The sequence below is a fragment of the Oppia nitens genome, unplaced genomic scaffold (genome assembly GCF_028296485.1).
Source record: "Oppia nitens isolate AA-2021 unplaced genomic scaffold, nextdenovo-longstitch-racon4-pilon3 scaffold12_pilon_pilon_pilon, whole genome shotgun sequence".
Taxonomy (NCBI): Eukaryota; Metazoa; Arthropoda; class Arachnida; order Sarcoptiformes; family Oppiidae; genus Oppia; species Oppia nitens.
In genome coordinates, this window is record NW_026533191.1 from 2,267,501 (window position 1) to 2,285,000 (window position 17,500).

General features: G+C 37.5%; 1 protein-coding gene across 6 annotated transcripts in view; it reads right to left on the reverse strand.

The window, feature by feature from the left end:
• Positions 1-17,500, reverse strand: part of LOC128954530 (ryanodine receptor-like) — a 42,548-nt gene that overhangs the window by 16,810 nt on the left and 8,238 nt on the right. For 2 of the 6 annotated variants that reach the window (XM_054300128.1, XM_054300121.1), the window contains exons 8-28: positions 16,195-16,861; positions 14,976-15,275; positions 13,542-14,203; positions 13,220-13,456; positions 12,769-13,135; positions 11,495-12,466; positions 10,923-11,414; positions 10,232-10,837; positions 9,679-10,154; positions 9,332-9,599; positions 8,227-9,201; positions 7,791-8,155; positions 6,923-7,708; positions 6,576-6,812; positions 6,401-6,501; positions 5,655-5,986; positions 4,772-5,587; positions 4,299-4,694; positions 2,668-2,891; positions 920-1,366; positions 242-354 (exon numbers count right to left, since the gene is read on the reverse strand). In XM_054300128.1, the coding sequence (XP_054156103.1) occupies positions 242-354; positions 920-1,366; positions 2,668-2,891; positions 4,299-4,694; positions 4,772-5,587; positions 5,655-5,986; positions 6,401-6,501; positions 6,576-6,812; positions 6,923-7,708; positions 7,791-8,155; positions 8,227-9,201; positions 9,332-9,599; positions 9,679-10,154; positions 10,232-10,837; positions 10,923-11,414; positions 11,495-12,466; positions 12,769-13,135; positions 13,220-13,456; positions 13,542-14,203; positions 14,976-15,275; positions 16,195-16,861 (9,839 nt within the window). The remainder of the gene's footprint in view (positions 1-241; positions 355-919; positions 1,367-2,667; positions 2,892-4,298; positions 4,695-4,771; positions 5,588-5,654; positions 5,987-6,400; positions 6,502-6,575; positions 6,813-6,922; positions 7,709-7,790; positions 8,156-8,226; positions 9,202-9,331; positions 9,600-9,678; positions 10,155-10,231; positions 10,838-10,922; positions 11,415-11,494; positions 12,467-12,768; positions 13,136-13,219; positions 13,457-13,541; positions 14,204-14,975; positions 15,276-16,194; positions 16,862-17,500) is intronic. The other 4 variants (XM_054300161.1, XM_054300152.1, XM_054300145.1 and 1 more) reach the window with 4 other exon arrangements.

The window sequence follows — 17,500 nt, forward strand, 5'->3', positions numbered from 1 at the left end:
GCGTAAATAGCAATATATATTGTCAATAATTAATAGGCTTTTACAGCAGTCATATACTATAACAACAATCATTTCAAATTTTTCACAATTAATTATAATAATTGCTATAAATACGATATATATATAATTTATATATATATATTACTCTATAAATATGTAAATAATAAAATAAATATTTTCTCATATGTGTGCAAACAATATAGATACTGGTGTTTGTTTTGTTTTTTTTTTGTGGACATACCTGGGCAACGAGTGCAACGAAATCATGCGGAAACATGCGATGACGGCCCTCTTTCTCTGACTGGACACACAGCTTCTCCAAACACCCTTTTGCTGGCCGCCCGGGTGGTCAATCTTTATGTATATATATATATTTCAATATATATATATATATATATATATATATGGGGACGATATGAACAACAAGTATTACAATTGAGATATTATACGGGTGGTGGGGGGGGGTGAGATGTACAACAATGATAAAGGACAGGTAGATTTATTGATAGAAATAACAATGGGGTGACATTTGTATTGATTGTTTTAAATTGTTTATACAGATTAGTTGCACATTACTTGTATAATTACATTCAAAAAAAATATTATACATAAAAAATACTATTTATATTAATACTGTATATAATCTATTATAAAAAGCTACTACTAATAACATTGCATTTACAATATATACAGTATATTTTAGTAACAATAATTTAAATAACATTTTCTAATTTAAACATTTTTTAAAAAATAAATAATTATTTATTTTTATATAACAAAATACGGTAAGCTATCGACAACAACAACAATGCATTTACACTAATATACAGACAAATCAATAGACAACTACCGGGGCCGCGGACAACATTGTCGCACTTACTATAATCACATTATATAATACATTGGGGGACATACATACCATATGAAGTCCGTACAACACTTTCGACATATCGATGATCCGTTCGACCAGTTGGTCGGCAGCCATATGCGGATCTTTTGCGTGATGATGGTGTGACGACTTATCGGCTACCAGTGCCAGCTCTTTACCACTTAGGGCAGTGCCTGTTAGGGCAGCAGTAGTCGACGATTTTTTAGATCCCAGTTTCGAGTACAGATAGTGTTGCCACGACATATCATCTGATGGATCAATTTTATCGGGTAATGTCAACTGTGTCTTAACGTAGTCGAAAATGTCGGCATCGGGTCGACGTTTCAGAAATTTTTCTTTCGCGTGTTGGACCAGTTCCTGCTCCCGACCCCCGAACAGGTTCAGTCCGACCGGCAGTAGTCGCTTAAGACAGGCCACCATCAGCGAGGCGGCCAACTCCTTGTCCTTATCGCGCTTACCCTCCCGTTTCTTTTTAACCTATTTTGTCATTCATCATTACCCGCCCACCCCCCGGGACACGGGTTGACAATAACAATGAAAAATTAATTAATTAATGTATAAAAATGTGTAATTGAATGATTGAGTGAAAATATAAGATAATTTTAAAATAATATATTAATAATAATTTTTGATTAATTTTGTAAAAAATATAAAATAAATAATTGTTAGAATAATTTAAATATAATGTAACGCAATGTATAAAAAATAAATCAATTATCTCTCTCTCTCTCTCTCTCTCTCTCTCTCTCTCTCTCTCTCTCTATATATATATATTTGTAATATTAATCTATTACTATAATTATATATATAAATAAATATAAAATAATTATTATGCATAAAATGCTATCGTCAAAATACATAATAATAATAAACTAATAATATAATACTATAACTTATTTAATAATTTATATACAGTATTTAGATAAAAAACATAAATAACTTAAATTGTGTTTAATTTAATAAAATATCTGAATTATATACTGTATATATAATGTATATTATTAATTATTACTATTAAAAAAAATTTATAGCAAAATTTTGATTGTATAACACAATTGTTATTTATTAATTAATTTAATTAAAAAAAAATATATATATATATAAGGGATCAGTTAGTTTTTTGTAGGTTAATTTTATCAATGATATATTGAACACTGAAACAGGTAGTTTATCATCATATCCCATATACAGTATGGTATATATATAATTATAAAATGTCTAATTATTATACTATCAAATACACTATATATATACACTAAACTATTGACTATTTTCATTGTTACAGTTTGTAATATATAACTGTTAATATTTTTATTTAAAATACAGTAAATTTAAAGGAAAAACAGATATATATATATATATTGATATTATATAGTTATTATTATTACAGGTATTATTATTATTATTGATTAATTAATTAGTTAAATTATGACGTTTAACAATTATAATATTTATTAAAATTAAAATTTTTAAAAATAATAATAATTTAGCTTCTGGTGCTGTGGACTAGTCTACTATCTAATAATTATTATTTAAAAAACTTATAAATTGCTATTTAAATATTTATATACAGTTTTTTAATGAATAATAATAATAATAATTTAAAACTCAGTATATATTACTATACGAAACATAAATATATGTTAATAAATACGACTAAACTCTATAATTATTAATAATTACATTAATTATATGTCAATATTATTATTATTATTATTATTATTATTATACAAACAGTAGTAGTAGTAGTAGTAGTAGTAATAGTAGACAAACCATACCTTTTTAGCTGACGATGACTTAGCACTGTCCGATTTGGAGGCCGTTATCCTACCTCCCCGTCCCGATGACGGCATAATCAGTGCCATATTGTCGATCTCGTTCTGCGATATAAAATTTTGCTCTTCCCGTCGGAAAAACTGCGATTTTGACCAAATATTGAAAATAGTGGCCACATTGTGGTATAGTTTTTCGGCTTCCGGTATATTGTTTTTAAGCCAATGACCTAAAAAATAATTATAATAATAATAATATTATTATTATTATTATTAATAACTAATTAAATATAATTATTTTAGTAAAAAAATCTTTTTAAATAAATAAAATTATTATTATTATATATAGTGTAATACTGTAGTATAATTTAGTAAAAAAATGTTCTAGGTAGAAATTGCTAATAATAAAAATTCCTATTAATTTTCAAATTAAATTATTTACAATAATAATGTGGACTAATTTTATTATATATTTAAGTTATATATAAGTATTATTAGTATATATATTATTAAATATTTACAGTTTTTTATTATTAATAATAATGTAGTTTTTTTTGAAAAATATTATCAATGTATTAATTTACATAATATAAAATAAATATTAAAAATCAAATATTTCCAATATAATCTGTTAATTGTATTTATATTATACAATGTAATTTTTATCAATAACAAACAAAAATTATTTTTAACCCATTACTTTAATGTGTTTTAATAAATAAAATTTAGTAAAAATTTTCTAATTAGAAAAATCAAAATTTTTAATAATTTTTATGTGAGCCGTTTAAATGATCAAAATTATATCATTTAACTATTAAATATAAACTATATTTAATTGAAATTAAATGTTACAGTTTGTTGAAAAATTTGTGTTTATTATTGTGTATAGTGTATATGTGTGACACAATAATTTTTTTTAAAGTCAATAAATAATATTATATTTACAAATGGAAAATAAATATGTTTTAAAATAATTTCTATTGTTTTACTAAACTATAAATTGATTTTCTATAAATTTTTGTTAAAGTTATCGTTTAATTAATTATTTTTTGTTATTTTTTTCTCTGTATTCATTCAACATATTAAAAAAACAGTTTTATCATTGCTATGTAATATGTGTACTGTACTATAATTTTCCCCTCAGTTTTACCCCCATTTACCACCTCCTCTATTGGTTGATTCAATACTTCAATGTATGTATGTGTATGTGTATGTGTATGTGTATGTGTATGTGTATGTGTATGTGTATGTGTATGTGTATGTGTATGTGTATGTGTATGTGTATGTGTATGTGTATGTGTATGTGTATGTGTATGTGTATGTGTATGTGTATGTGTATGTGTATGTGTATGTGTATGTGTATGTGTATGTGTATGTGTATGTGTATGTGTATGTGTATGTGTATGTGTATGTGTATGTGTATGTGTATGTGTATGTGTATGTGTATGTGTATGTGTATGTGTATGTGTATGTGTATGTGTATGTGTATGTGTATGTGTATGTGTATGTGTATGTGTATGTGTATGTGTATGTGTATGTGTATGTGTATGTGTATGTGTATGTGTATATAAACACTGTGTAGACATCAAACAATTATTAATATTAAAATTTTTTAAAAAAGAGCTTAAATGCTATACCTTTCTGAATGTCCACATATTTGATAAGCAACGGATAGAAAGCATAGACATCCCGAGCTAACAGTGCAAACTCTTCCTGCAATTGTTGTTCAACAGCACTGGTATCATCGGTTGCCGATTTCAAATAGCCGCGCATCATATCCTCTTTATGATAGACTTGTTCGGCACGACTACATATTTTCTGTGCCAATGGCATCACCGGATCAATTAGCAGATCTTCCGATGAATTGATAATGATTTGTCCCGCATGGCCGGCAATAGTGACCATCCATGGATGTCCTTCGACACCGACATGATTCTTGACCAACACGAGTACCGATTTTAATAGATTATTCAAATGTTCACTGGTCACCATGGTCACATGATTGTCGCCGGTAATGTTGACGTTATCGGGACCTGTAGTTTATGGGGGGGTGAGAGGGGAGTGGATATACATATCAATCTGTATGACTTTTTCGACAAACCATACATACCCTGTGACCACCAAAACGGCAAATACGAGCACAACATCGGCATAATAACATCGATAGTATGGGGTTCACTAGTATATCGGGTCATCGATTGGACATATTTGTCGATTAGGGCCATCAGGTCGTCCAATGTAGGCATGGATGAGCCCAATTCGGTCAGTACGGTCTGGGCTTCCAGCGAATGTTCCTCACTTTTACCGTGAATACAGTGTTTGTTATGTTTGTTCAGATGTGGCTCCAGAAATGCTACGGGGAAAGTGCTGGCAAATGCACCCAAACAGTTGCCCAGTGCTGCCCGATGCCGGTCAAGCTCCGACCGGATAAACTTACGGCTCAGTGTCAAATCCGCATGTTTAGTACCTAACGTATACAACGAGTTCAACAGTTTATAACAGGCCACTTGTATATCATCGAGTAGCAGATCCGATCCGAAATCATTGACTGCCAAATGATCGAACAGTGATGTAAGCACCGGTAGGACGACCAGTTGGATGTAGTTGAGCGACGACGATGTTTTCATTGTAGTACCTCTGATATGGGAGAACCGGGCGTTTTGTAGGTTAAACACACACATTGCCAGATCGTCGGCCATATGATTGAAAAATGTTAACATCGATGTCTTGATAAAATCGGGCGAATATTTGACAATAGTTTTGGCATCGGTTGCCTGGATGAGCACCTGTAGACAGCGTACGGATATTTTGGCGTCGACACCGATTACCGACAGTTTTGATCGTAAAAATGCGGCCAATTTACAGAACAGATTGGCCACCATTTCCTTTTCGCGTACGGTTGCAATGCCCGACGCGGCTACCGATCCTTTAAATAAATAAATCAATCAATTAAATTCAAGGGAACAGTTATGCTAATCGGACACTCCCTTTACCAGTAGTGGTAGCCGTCGGTGAGGTCAAGAAAAAAGTTCGCTGAGCACCGAAATACTTTTCCATCAGCGGTAACACCACTTTCGAGAAAAACTTGACATCACGGGAGCTCTGTTTGAATGACATACGACGGGTGTGATTGGCCGACGGTTTCAGTAGCCGTAAGCTCATGGATGTAATGTCCAGATATTGCAGTAGTTTTTCCAACAGCGACGATGCAAAACGTGTTTCGGCCGGATGTCCCGGATGGCCAAGACTGCCGCCGGCACCGGCATCCGGACTCAGTACTGAGCCTAACCTATTTCTTGGGTCACCGGGAGGAATGGTGTCAGAACTGGTAGGTTATGTTTTGTTTGTTTGTTTGTTTATATAATTATTAATTGTTAAGACATTTATATATATATATTTATACAGTAAATGGTAAGACATATGAAATTTTAGAGTTAAATATAACATATAATTAGATAATTATATTTTTAAAAAACACAAAAATATATTTAAATTGTTATGTTTTTTTTAATTGAACAGTTAGTGGACAGCAGGACAGGTATGTATTTTTTTAGGAACGGTATATAAAAATAGTAGGCATACACACAAACACACACATAGAAAGAGAGTACAAATAGGAGAGAAAAAAGACACAAAACAATTAGTACATCACAAGTGTATGGATTTTTTTTAATGACAACTAACAATACAATATAAAAAGTATTACATTAGCACCGGTAGGTTTTTTTTCTATACATACCGAAACACTTTGTAACCTTCAAACTGTAAAAATTTCAGTAACTCTTGAGATCGTTCTCTGTTTTTCTTCTTTTCCCGATCGGTAAGCAAATCGTAGGGTACCTGAAAAAGGGACAGTCGTTACAAACAATTACAACTAAAAATCAATCAATATCAGCACAGGTATATGCCATTACCATTTGCGGATGAATACAACCGCCCAGTGCTTCGCTTTCCTCTTTAACACCTTTAGCCCACATGTCGTGTGCATTCTCGGCCAGACGTTCGGCCAGTGTCTGCATATCGCGACTCAGCGTCAGATTAGCCATATCTACCGGCTGTGGATTATAGTCGGCAATCGTAACCGACTGATTCATTTCGGTTCTCGATGTCTGACGGCCCAGAGTCGACTGTCCTGATTCGGACTGTTCGACCTAAATATATAAACGTGAAAATATCAATAGATTATATAATACCGTAGTAGGGCTGTCCTCAAAATATTGTCCCCAAAACACACCAACAACAACAACAACAACAACAGTACCTTATAGGACATGGCTAACAGTGCTTTGATGGCATCCCTGATCGGTTCCTTATACCGTTCCTTTTCGCGATCGGTCAACAGCTGATACGGTTTCAATCGCGGATGACTTTTCCTATATGACCACTGATCCCCAAATTGCCAGCCGTTTTCAAACTTGCGCGATGCCCAGGCATCGTGATAATGCTCGGAAAATTTTTGTACCAAATTGACCATTTCGGGGGATAGGGTTATCGATTGGGTGTTTACCGGGTTCGGTACGTACGGGCCATCGCTTCCACCTAATACAGAGATAGATTGATTACCGGTAATAATGTAGTAGTATATCGGGTAGTGTTTTAGTATAGTATAGTAGTAGTGATGATGGTATGTATAGTAGTGATAATGGTATGTACTGGTGATGGTATGACCACAAAAAAATAAAATACCGTTTTTGTTGATAATGTCGTCCAGATTTGTATTGGTCAGCGAGTAGTCGGGCGGAAGGGCAGCCGCAATAGAGGTCAAACAGGGCAACGATTGTGTGAACAGATCGGGGTCGTACTCCATTTTGGCCAACGAGTCGAATATATTGCTAAACAATACCATTGTCAGCCGGCGTTCCTCCTCGGATGCCGATCCATAGGATCCCTGGCCACCGGTCGAGTAGTATTTCGTACAGCGTTCGTAGTGAAGTGTCAGTAGTCTCAGTGCAACAGTAGTGTAGTCGGTCAGCACCGATACATCGTTGCATAGCTTACGTAGCAATCGGAGTAGCATTGATGGCAACATTTCACGAGTCAGGCTGACCTACAGGTGCCGGATGTCAACGACACAAAAAAATAATTTAATTTATGGAAACAACAGTTAGGACATCAACCGGACTACTGACCAGAAAATCGGATACACATTCGCGCTGTCCTTTGGTCAGTGTCTTGACTTTGGCCAATCGGTAGACAGTATGTAGTGTGGCGTCCAATAGGTTAGCCCAGGTATCGGCAGTGGTAAAAAATGCCGAGTGTTTGATCAGTAACGGTAGTACAGCGTTGCCGAGATAGCGATTCAATGCCAGCGACATTTCCGATTCGCCGCCGTCGACGGTCTCCAACATAGTGGCCGCCCGCAGGTCGGGTAGAAAACCTTCCTCCAGGAGCCGGAAAAAAGTTTCCTCCGTTTCGATACCGTAGACTCGTTCGAGAAACAGTACTATCGATTGTTTATGACTGGGCAGTAGGCCGGTAGGCATATCGGACTTTTCTAATTAATAAAAAACAATAGTTTCAAAGCACTGTTAGATTCAAATTCAAAACCTTTCTCCCCTTCCCTACCTTTTGCGCCTAACTGTAGCGAAAACCTGAGCGACAGTACGCCCTCCAAGTCCTCCAACGGTACCAGCGATCGGAGTATAGCCCGGGCTCGCATACACTCGTTCTTGCCCTGAGCTATGGTACTGGCTTCGGGTGCGCACCGACCCAACAGGTCGACCAGTGCACAGTAAAAGCTCAGAATGGCTGCACCCATATCGATATAATCTTCGTCCTCCTCCTGGGCTTCGCCCCGGGCTATCTTTGTCTCCCTGTCGCGGGTAATCTTATCGGACATCTGAATGGCATCTTTGATAGCAGCCAACAGTCCCGGTCCTTCACCTCTCAATGCCGGACCCAAACACTCGGGCCTCCGGATCAACAACCGTATGACCAGATTAGAGTTCTCCTCAACCGATTCGCCGTTAACCCAAACACAGAATCGTAGAAAATCGAGATACCGTTCCCCCTCAACGGGATCCCAACCGACATCCGGGTAGCCTTTATCAATTAGTTCCTGATTTGATTGCAGTCCACAACGGGACAGGTAGACGGCAATTTTTTCCAAATAATGTTCCCGCAGGGCCAGTGCTAGTTCCGGGTTTTCCATTAGGGACGAGTAGGCAACATCCAGGGGTGTAGTTCCGCGCAACGATGGCCGGGACAGTAGGATGTTTGAGTGCTCCAATAGAAAGTTCAAATGATCAAACATGGCTTTCTGGTTGATACGACCGGAACGGCAGAAAAAACATAGGAACCGACAACAGGCGACCACCATTTCCGATGTATCCGATAGTTTTTCTGAGTCACCCCCGCCGCCGCTGCCTCCGCCTCCGGGATTAGATTTTTGTTTGCCCAGTGTGTTCATCATGACGTCCATTATGTTTTCGTGTACCCTTAGTGTACGCATTAGGTCCGGGTGCTGAAAAAAGACCCGATTGTTGACCATTGTCCACAGCGAATGTCGCATTACCGCTTCCTCGTCCGGTCCCATTTGCACTGGTAGTTAGATAGATAGGGAGGTTGTGTTAGAAAAAGAAATTAGGGTTTACCGGTATTTACGATATAAACAGTAGTTTAATATAAATATAAGTATATATATATATAAAATTTATAGGACAGTCCATACCGGGTAACAGTGCCCGAACTTTATTCAAATGATGAACAAACTGTTCGACATCGCATTTGGACAGATGGCCGATAACATAGGTTTTCTGTAGGGCGTCCATCAGTTTGCCGACACCATTGTAGCAGCGAAGTAGCAAATGAAACATTTGCCTAATCAGCTCCCGGTTCTCGATTTCCGATTCCTGGGCCCACTTGATGACTGTCGACACTATTTTCTTGGTCAGCACGTCCTCCGGCGGCGGACGTTCCTCTTCGGGTGCCGTCTCCTCCTATAAAATATTAATATATATATATTTTTGGTGGGAAATGCCTACTACTAAGTCAACTGTCCTATCGGATGATACAAACTTTATAGCCGATAGACTTAACACTATTGACAATAGAAACCAATCGATTTGTCCACGTTTTTCGGACACCAATATCGTCGCCACTAGCCGATTCGGAACTTTGGTCACCACCACCGCTAGCGCCTTCCTCTTCGGCCACTACTTTGATTCGGGTCATAAGTTTTCCGTGCAATGTAACCAACTTTTCCCTAATATCTTCGCCGCACGGACTCTGATCGCCAGCCGATGACTCATCGAAATCTTTGAAATTCAATATGGATTTCATTTGTTCTAACGGTGCGCACCTAAACTCTCGGGTCTTTTTGGCCGCCACTGCCGCCGGCATGTCTTCCTGTTTGATTTCAATATAACGGCGCAGTTGGTCGGCCTGTAGTTCCCCGACGTAGCCGTTGCTGAACGCTATAATCGATTCGACACGATGTCGGAGCTGCAGATCCAGTAAATGGTGTAACAGATGGCACATCTCTAGTTTGGCACCTGTAGGTCAAATCATCATCAAAAAAAAATCAATAGTTAGTATTGCAGATTGCAAGCACCGGGATCTTCACACATACCTTCTTCGAGACTCATCTGCATCAGACCCTTCATTCGTGGTTCGGCCTCAAAATCGTAGTCCCTGTCAAACGTTTCCGGATCTATCAGAATGAGTATCCATTCCAAGTCCTGATCGTTGATACAGCCGATCAACAGTAGTTTGTCGGCCAGTTTGATCAGCGGTACAAACAAATGTTCAGTACTGCCGCCAATCGGGTCCCGATTCGGTCGATTGCCTTTTTTCACGGCATCATCCAGCGCTTCCATAACAAACTGTTTGAGTATGTCGACTGGAAAATACGGTGACGACAGATCTTTGATTGAATCAAATTTGTCGGTCCGCTCGGACATTGTCATCACTGGTCGAATGGACACACACTCCAGCGTTTGTATCGAGTGTACCATCGATTCGTTTTGGTATAACTTTTTCAGACTGTCCCCTAAGGGTACAATGAACTCGTTTTGTGTCAACGATCGGGCATTGGCGTGAACCTCCAGGTGCAAGGCTATAAGGAGATCGGCAAATCCCCGACGTAACGGCCCAGACATATAGGGCGACTGTATGGCATACATGAGCTGTTTTTCGTCGACATGTGCGCATATAATATGGGCGGCCCTATTGTTACCTATTTTGTTATTTAAAACAACAAACATATAATACATGATATAGAGGGGGAACTGTAGACAAATCAAACAAATCGGCACCCATACCTTGAAAACACAGTGCACCGTACAGTGCCAGTGATTGGGCGTGAAACTGTAGCAATCGGTCACACTCGATCAGTTCCAGTATGTCGACTGATCGGTCCTCTTCGGGTATATGGACGACCAGCTGCGATACTGGATCCTCGCACAGCATACTCCAGCCCCGTATATCCGACAGCTTCAGGGCATGCGGTTTGAGCGACTGGTTCGGCACTCGTGACCACTGATAGGCTTGCAATGACTGAACTTTCAGTCGGGGCGGACACTGCGGTACCAGATGTTTGTCGCTGGTCTTCAATATGGCCGCCGACAATGGTAGTGTAGTTGGTGTGCGGCCTAATTCAAATTGTAGACACTCTTTGCTGGTGGCCTCGAATATGATGGCCGGAAACAGTTTGATGCCCGGTTCGATGCGGAACTTGTGTTTGGTTGGTTTGCCATCGGCCGTAAAACTAACCATACCGGTGCTGGTGTCAACGTGACAGCCAACAAACATACCTACACCACACAAAAAAAACAACGGGAAATATTAAATACCGGAGCTGATTGGCCATTAAATTGGGTGTCAATAATAATACCCTGATTAGATCGCGAGCCTCCCTGTGCCGCCTCGTCTTCATGAACTTCGCCGTACAGTTTGCCAGCGTTGAGTACGTAAGCGTATTGGCGGTCAAAAAAATCCGATAGTCGGCCGTCCTCTGCCCAGACCTGGAGTGTAGTTTTGCGTACGTTTTGCGCGTCAAACGACTTGTCGTAGTGCTTGAAGTTGGCGGTAACCCAACCGCAGTACACGTGACTCGGGTCCTGACCCGGGAATATGCGGACACCGTAGAAGTATTCGTCCACCAGATCGAGAACAGTCGGATCGAGCAGATCGTTGGTTTCGTCCGGTAACAAATCGGTGTCAATCTTGGCCCGTGAGCCACGCCGTGAGCCGAGCTGACCAGCGGCCGGCAATGTTGGCCGCCGATTGTTGCTGCTCGGTGTCCGGTCTCGCTGTAGTCCTCCCGGCACATGAAGTTTGTTGGACATGGGAAACGGTGGCGACAGACCACGAAACGATGCATTACTGATGGCAATGGCCGGCGGTGTACTAACCAGACCGTCCAGTCCGATTTCTTCGGCTCGGCCGCCGATTCGTTGTTTCTTGAGTTTGTCGGCTGCGGCCGCTCCGGGATCTTTGCGAGCGAAAAATTTGAACGGCGATCGCGATCGTAGTTTACGCTCCATTTCGGTCGGATCCTGACCACCAACTGGTCCGGCAGCAGCGGCGCCGCGTAGTTTGTTGATAGCCTCGACACTGGTCGACCGTTTGTGGTGGTGGTGTTGGCCACCTGGGCCGCCGCCGGCCATCATCTGTTGCGCCTCAACCATTGTCGGCACTTTCAGTTCATTTTCAAAACTTTTCGTTTTTGTCAACGACGACGGCTGATGCTTGCGCTGACCCCACGGCGACTCTCCGCTGGCCATCGGCTGCGGTGTCGGTGTTTCGCCGCCCTCTTCGTCACTGTAGGTTCGTTGCAGTTCTTTTACATCGGATATGGAGAAGCCTTATATAAGTTATAAAAAAAATATTATTATTAGAGCACTAGTATTATATACTGTATGTCTTTGATATGTCTGTCCTACAAAAAAAATCTAACGGTGCTATTTGCATAATACTCTATAATTAATATGAATATATTGTTTCTCTCAAAAGAGGACAGTTAGCTAAATATTTATATAAAAACAGTTAGACTAAAAAAACAATTAGAATTTTTAGGGGGGGGGGATACCCACCACACCAACAAACAAACTCAGGTACTACGGTATACCTGTCCAACCAAACCAAACCACTTAACACACCACATACCTGACTGAAGCATATGCTGTTCAAGTTTAGCCGAATGTACGTAACCGCCGGCGGCCGACCTATCGGCCCGATTCCTCCTAATACGACGTTTGACTTCCTCCCAACGGGTACTCTTCTCCAGTTCGTCGATAAAATTTTCGTGACATATGACCGGCAGCGACAGCCGTAGGAATTCCCAACTGGCCTTCTCCTGGGTTTCAAACAGTTTGTGTGCAATTTTCAGGGCCGGCGACGAATCACTGCCGGCCGGTATACGGGTAACCTCCAGATGCGAGTCGTCCCGGACGTCGACAAAAACGGGTTCATCTTTGTTGTACCAGAATGTCATATTGCGGTTCATATTTACGCAAAACGGTTGATACCCTTCCTATATATATAATGATATATAAAAGAGGACAGTCGTGTAAAATAATGTTTAATAATAGAAGAGTTGACAACAACAACACGGCACCTGTAGACCGCATAGAGTGAAAAATCTCAGTGCATTGATGTCCTGGCCGAATATCAGCCGTACCCGTTGGCCAATACCCAGTGTAAAGGCCGGTACATAACCGGAATCGCTGGCCGGCAGTTCGGCAAAAGCGCATTCACCGCCAACCGTATCCAATACTAGTTCACCGTTCAAACTGAAACTAATAGTCCTGTCCTCGAGATCCAACATACAGCCAATGATGTCACCGGTTTGCGGCTAAACAAAAAAAATGGACCAAAATGTTAGACCCGGACCCTATCAGGTAATCCCAGTGCTGCTGCACACACAGGTGTTTACATACTTGTCGGCCAAATGCCTCCACCGAGTTGTTACTAATTTTGCGGGCATTCAGACAGTCAAACGCGTACGAGTGTTCGTCGCCGCCCAGTTCACAGGCAGCCGAAAACTGTATGTTAGCCCAACCGACACGTATGGCACCGGGCGACTGAACCTCGACCTCGAAATACCATTTACCACTGTTGACGGCATTAGTTTTTTCCGCTCTATAGCTACGAAAATCGGTAGTGGCCACCATTGCCCGAGCATTGGCCAACTTTTGATTGCCGCCGCCACCAGCGCCCGAATCAGTGGCCGCGTCAACAGTAGGCGCATCCAGATTATAGCTATAGGCTATCAATGTTTTCACTGTTTCCGATGCCGTATCCACATTAGCTTTCTTAATGATATCGTCGACCAACCGATAGGGTACCAAATGTGGACTCCGACGGGTCAGATGGTCTTCCACTCGACCATAGGTCCAGCCCTGGGATATGCGTTCAGCTGCCCAAACGTTATGGGTATTTTCGGCTAGCATATCGACTAGTGTGTCCATTTTCGGTACCAACTGTATCTGGGTTAAGTCTAACGGTGCCGGCTTATAGCCATTAGATTGTAGATAGGGATCGTTGGACAGTCGTATAGATTTGATACGTGTCGGCTGTTTGTCAACAGTTATACGATAGCCTATTAACAGCAAAAAAATTAGTTTATAGTATTATAATTGTTATAGTAGTTTATAGTAGCACCTGTATGTTTATTTAGTTAAAAAATATTATGAATTTTTTAATTATCTAAAATTACCTTGATTATAAATATTTTTTTTATATTCATTAAAAATTTTATTGTAATAATTTACAGTTTTATTTTACAAAAATTTATAATTTATAAAGATTATTTTTTTTAATAAAAAAAAACTTTAAATTATATTATATAAAAGTTAAACTATTCTAATAATAATAATTTAAATGATAAATTTTTTTTGAAAATATTTTATCTAATTTATCTAGATAAAAAATACTATTAGTAGATTAAAAATTGTACCAAACTTCACATCTAATATAAAATAAACTAAATTTTTTTTTTTAAAAATCAAATATTTCTAATAATTATTAAATTACAGTTTTTTTCTCCAATAATAATAGTAAACATTATGTTAACATTAAAGTGTTTATCGGTATATTAATTTTATTTTTTAAAATAAAAATGTCAAATAAAAATTTTATCAAAAAATTGTCAACTAAAAAATGCAATAAAAAAATGTTTACCCCCTCCCTATACCCCCAAATTTTTGCCATTTTACTTCCTCCTATACCCCCACCCCACCCCCCGAAATAGAAAACCTTTAGAGCAACCCTGAATAAAATTATCACCGTGATACTTATAGAATACCCCCACCCCCCCCAGCAAGTCACTCCCTCACCCACCCTCACACCCACCCCAGGGGTGGCATACATACCTAACGCCATAATAGTTTTCAATGTTTGCAGCGCAAGTGTGATGTCGTATTTTTTTTCGGAAACCGGTAACCTTTCGAACGATGTTAGACAGGGATGTCGTTTTTGTTGGTCATCCCTATTATCCGAAAACGACCAGCCCTGTACAATCTTATTCATGGCCCATATTTCGTGTATATTTTCGGCCAGCTTGTCCCGGACACTTTCGATATACGGTGCCAGTGCTATGTCTTTGGTGTCCACTGGTTTCGGTACGAATGCTACCTCATCGACGGCCTGACTGCACGGTCCGTACATAACACCTGTAGTTTGTTGTTGTTGTTGTTGTTGGGAATGGGAGTAAAAAAATTTTTTTTTATTAATATAAATGTAATTTAATTTTTTTTTTTTTTATGAGTCATTTTTGTTGTTATTATTATTATTTATTTATCTATTTTTAATACATACTTAACCCGTAAGTATTATTGTATTACTAATATATTAAATRTATTCAATAGTATTAAATAAAATACTTTATATTATTATTATTATTATTATTAKTAGTTTTTTTTTGTTGTTGAACAAACTGTAACTTTTTAATTACAAWTATATATACTAGACATTAAAGTGTCTAAAAATGCAAATAGTTATTAGGTGGACATAAAGATTGGATTAAAGTTAAAAATATTATATATTTTAAAAGTTAATTTTAATATTTGTATTTTATAAATTTTATCTAAAATTTATACTTTATAATTGAATGGTCAATTTTGAATTGATATAAATAAATGCTGCAAATATAATCCAAATATACTACTGTATATCATATACAGTATATTATAGGCTTATTAAAATAAAATTATTACATAAAAATAATTAATATTTTTAATTACTTACTTTAAACCAATCTTTATAAACTATCATTTTTTAGACACTTTAATATTTAGTATATATGTTTGTAATTAAAAGGTTACAGTTTGTTGAAGAAAAAAAAAACATAATAATAAATTATTATTAATATTATTAATAATAATATAAAGTGTTTTTATTTAATACTAAATAATATACAGTAATTTAATACAATAATAACTTACGGTTAAGTATGTGTTAAAAATAGATAAATAAATAATTAGTAGTAGTAGTAGTAGTAGTAAATAGAAAAATATGATATATATATATATAACTGACTACTTGATGGTTAGGTTAGTGTTAAGACAATATCATCATATATACGGGACATACCTTTGGCCAGTTCGCCAAATTGAAAGCACTGTTCGATAGTCATCTCCTGCATCGGCAACAATGTCTGTACAATCGGCGAATGGCCTTGCGGTGGACCGAACTTGAGTCGGCCGTGATCGCCGCCAAACAAAAAACGACACGAATATTTGGCCGACAAACTGACCACCGGATGAAACATGCCGTCGGTATTGAAATTTTTGAAACATCCCCGAATGGGTACACCGTTTACCGTAAACGTTATCAACGGTATGTTCAGATCGAGTATACAACCGATTACGTCGTTTTTGGCCAAATATGGCTGATCTTCGGCCACCGACCGGACATAGTTAGGTCGACCCGAATTCCAGATGTCGGCGCCGTCGAAGCCGAACGAATAGACATCGTCGCCGACACCATTGCCGCCCCATTTGCTGCCACCACTCGGATAGGGTACGTAACCTTTGGTGTTGGCCCAACCGACCCGAAAATGTGGCTCCAAATGGGTGACCAGTTCGATGTGATCGATAGTAACTTCGTAATACCAGCGCCTGAACATTGCCGAGTTGTCCACTTTGCCGATATAGATGTTCGGCCTCATTGACGACACCTGATCGATGAGTCGGGTCTGTAATAGTAGGTTACGGCTGGGCAACAGATTGTCGCATATGTTGTTCTGCGATGAACGCACCTGTAGTTTGTGTGTGTGTGTTTGAATGGGTGGGTGTGGGTGTGAATAGAAATTTTAAAACAATTTTTTTTTAAAAAATTATTATTAAATAGGAATTATTTAAATTTAAATAACAAAATATTTTTTAAAATCTACTAAATACACAATTTTTTTTTAAAAAAAATATTATATTTCAGTGTTGAATATTAATATTTATAGCTATTTTTCAAAATAATTAAAATTACTAAATAGTTATCTAATATTTATATTATTAATAAATATCATAATTATAGCATATACTGTATATCTATGAGATCTATTTTTAGCTGTAATTAAAGTCATAATCAGTTTACTTGAAAAAAATAAAATACTAAACAAAAAATATAATCCAAAAAAAAAAATAATTTATAAATATTTTTGTAATTACTGTTTAAAAATAATTATTTTTCTATAAAAAAAATTTATTGAAAAAATTGTCATTTATTATAATAATAACAATACTATTTATTATAATATATTATTTATATTATAATATTATTTTTGTTGACAATTAATTAAATTTATAGTCTGTTTGACAGAATAATCTCCTAAATTAAATAGAAATTTCATTTGTTATATATTAATACATAAAATAATTTTTAATATTAGTTACAGTCTAAC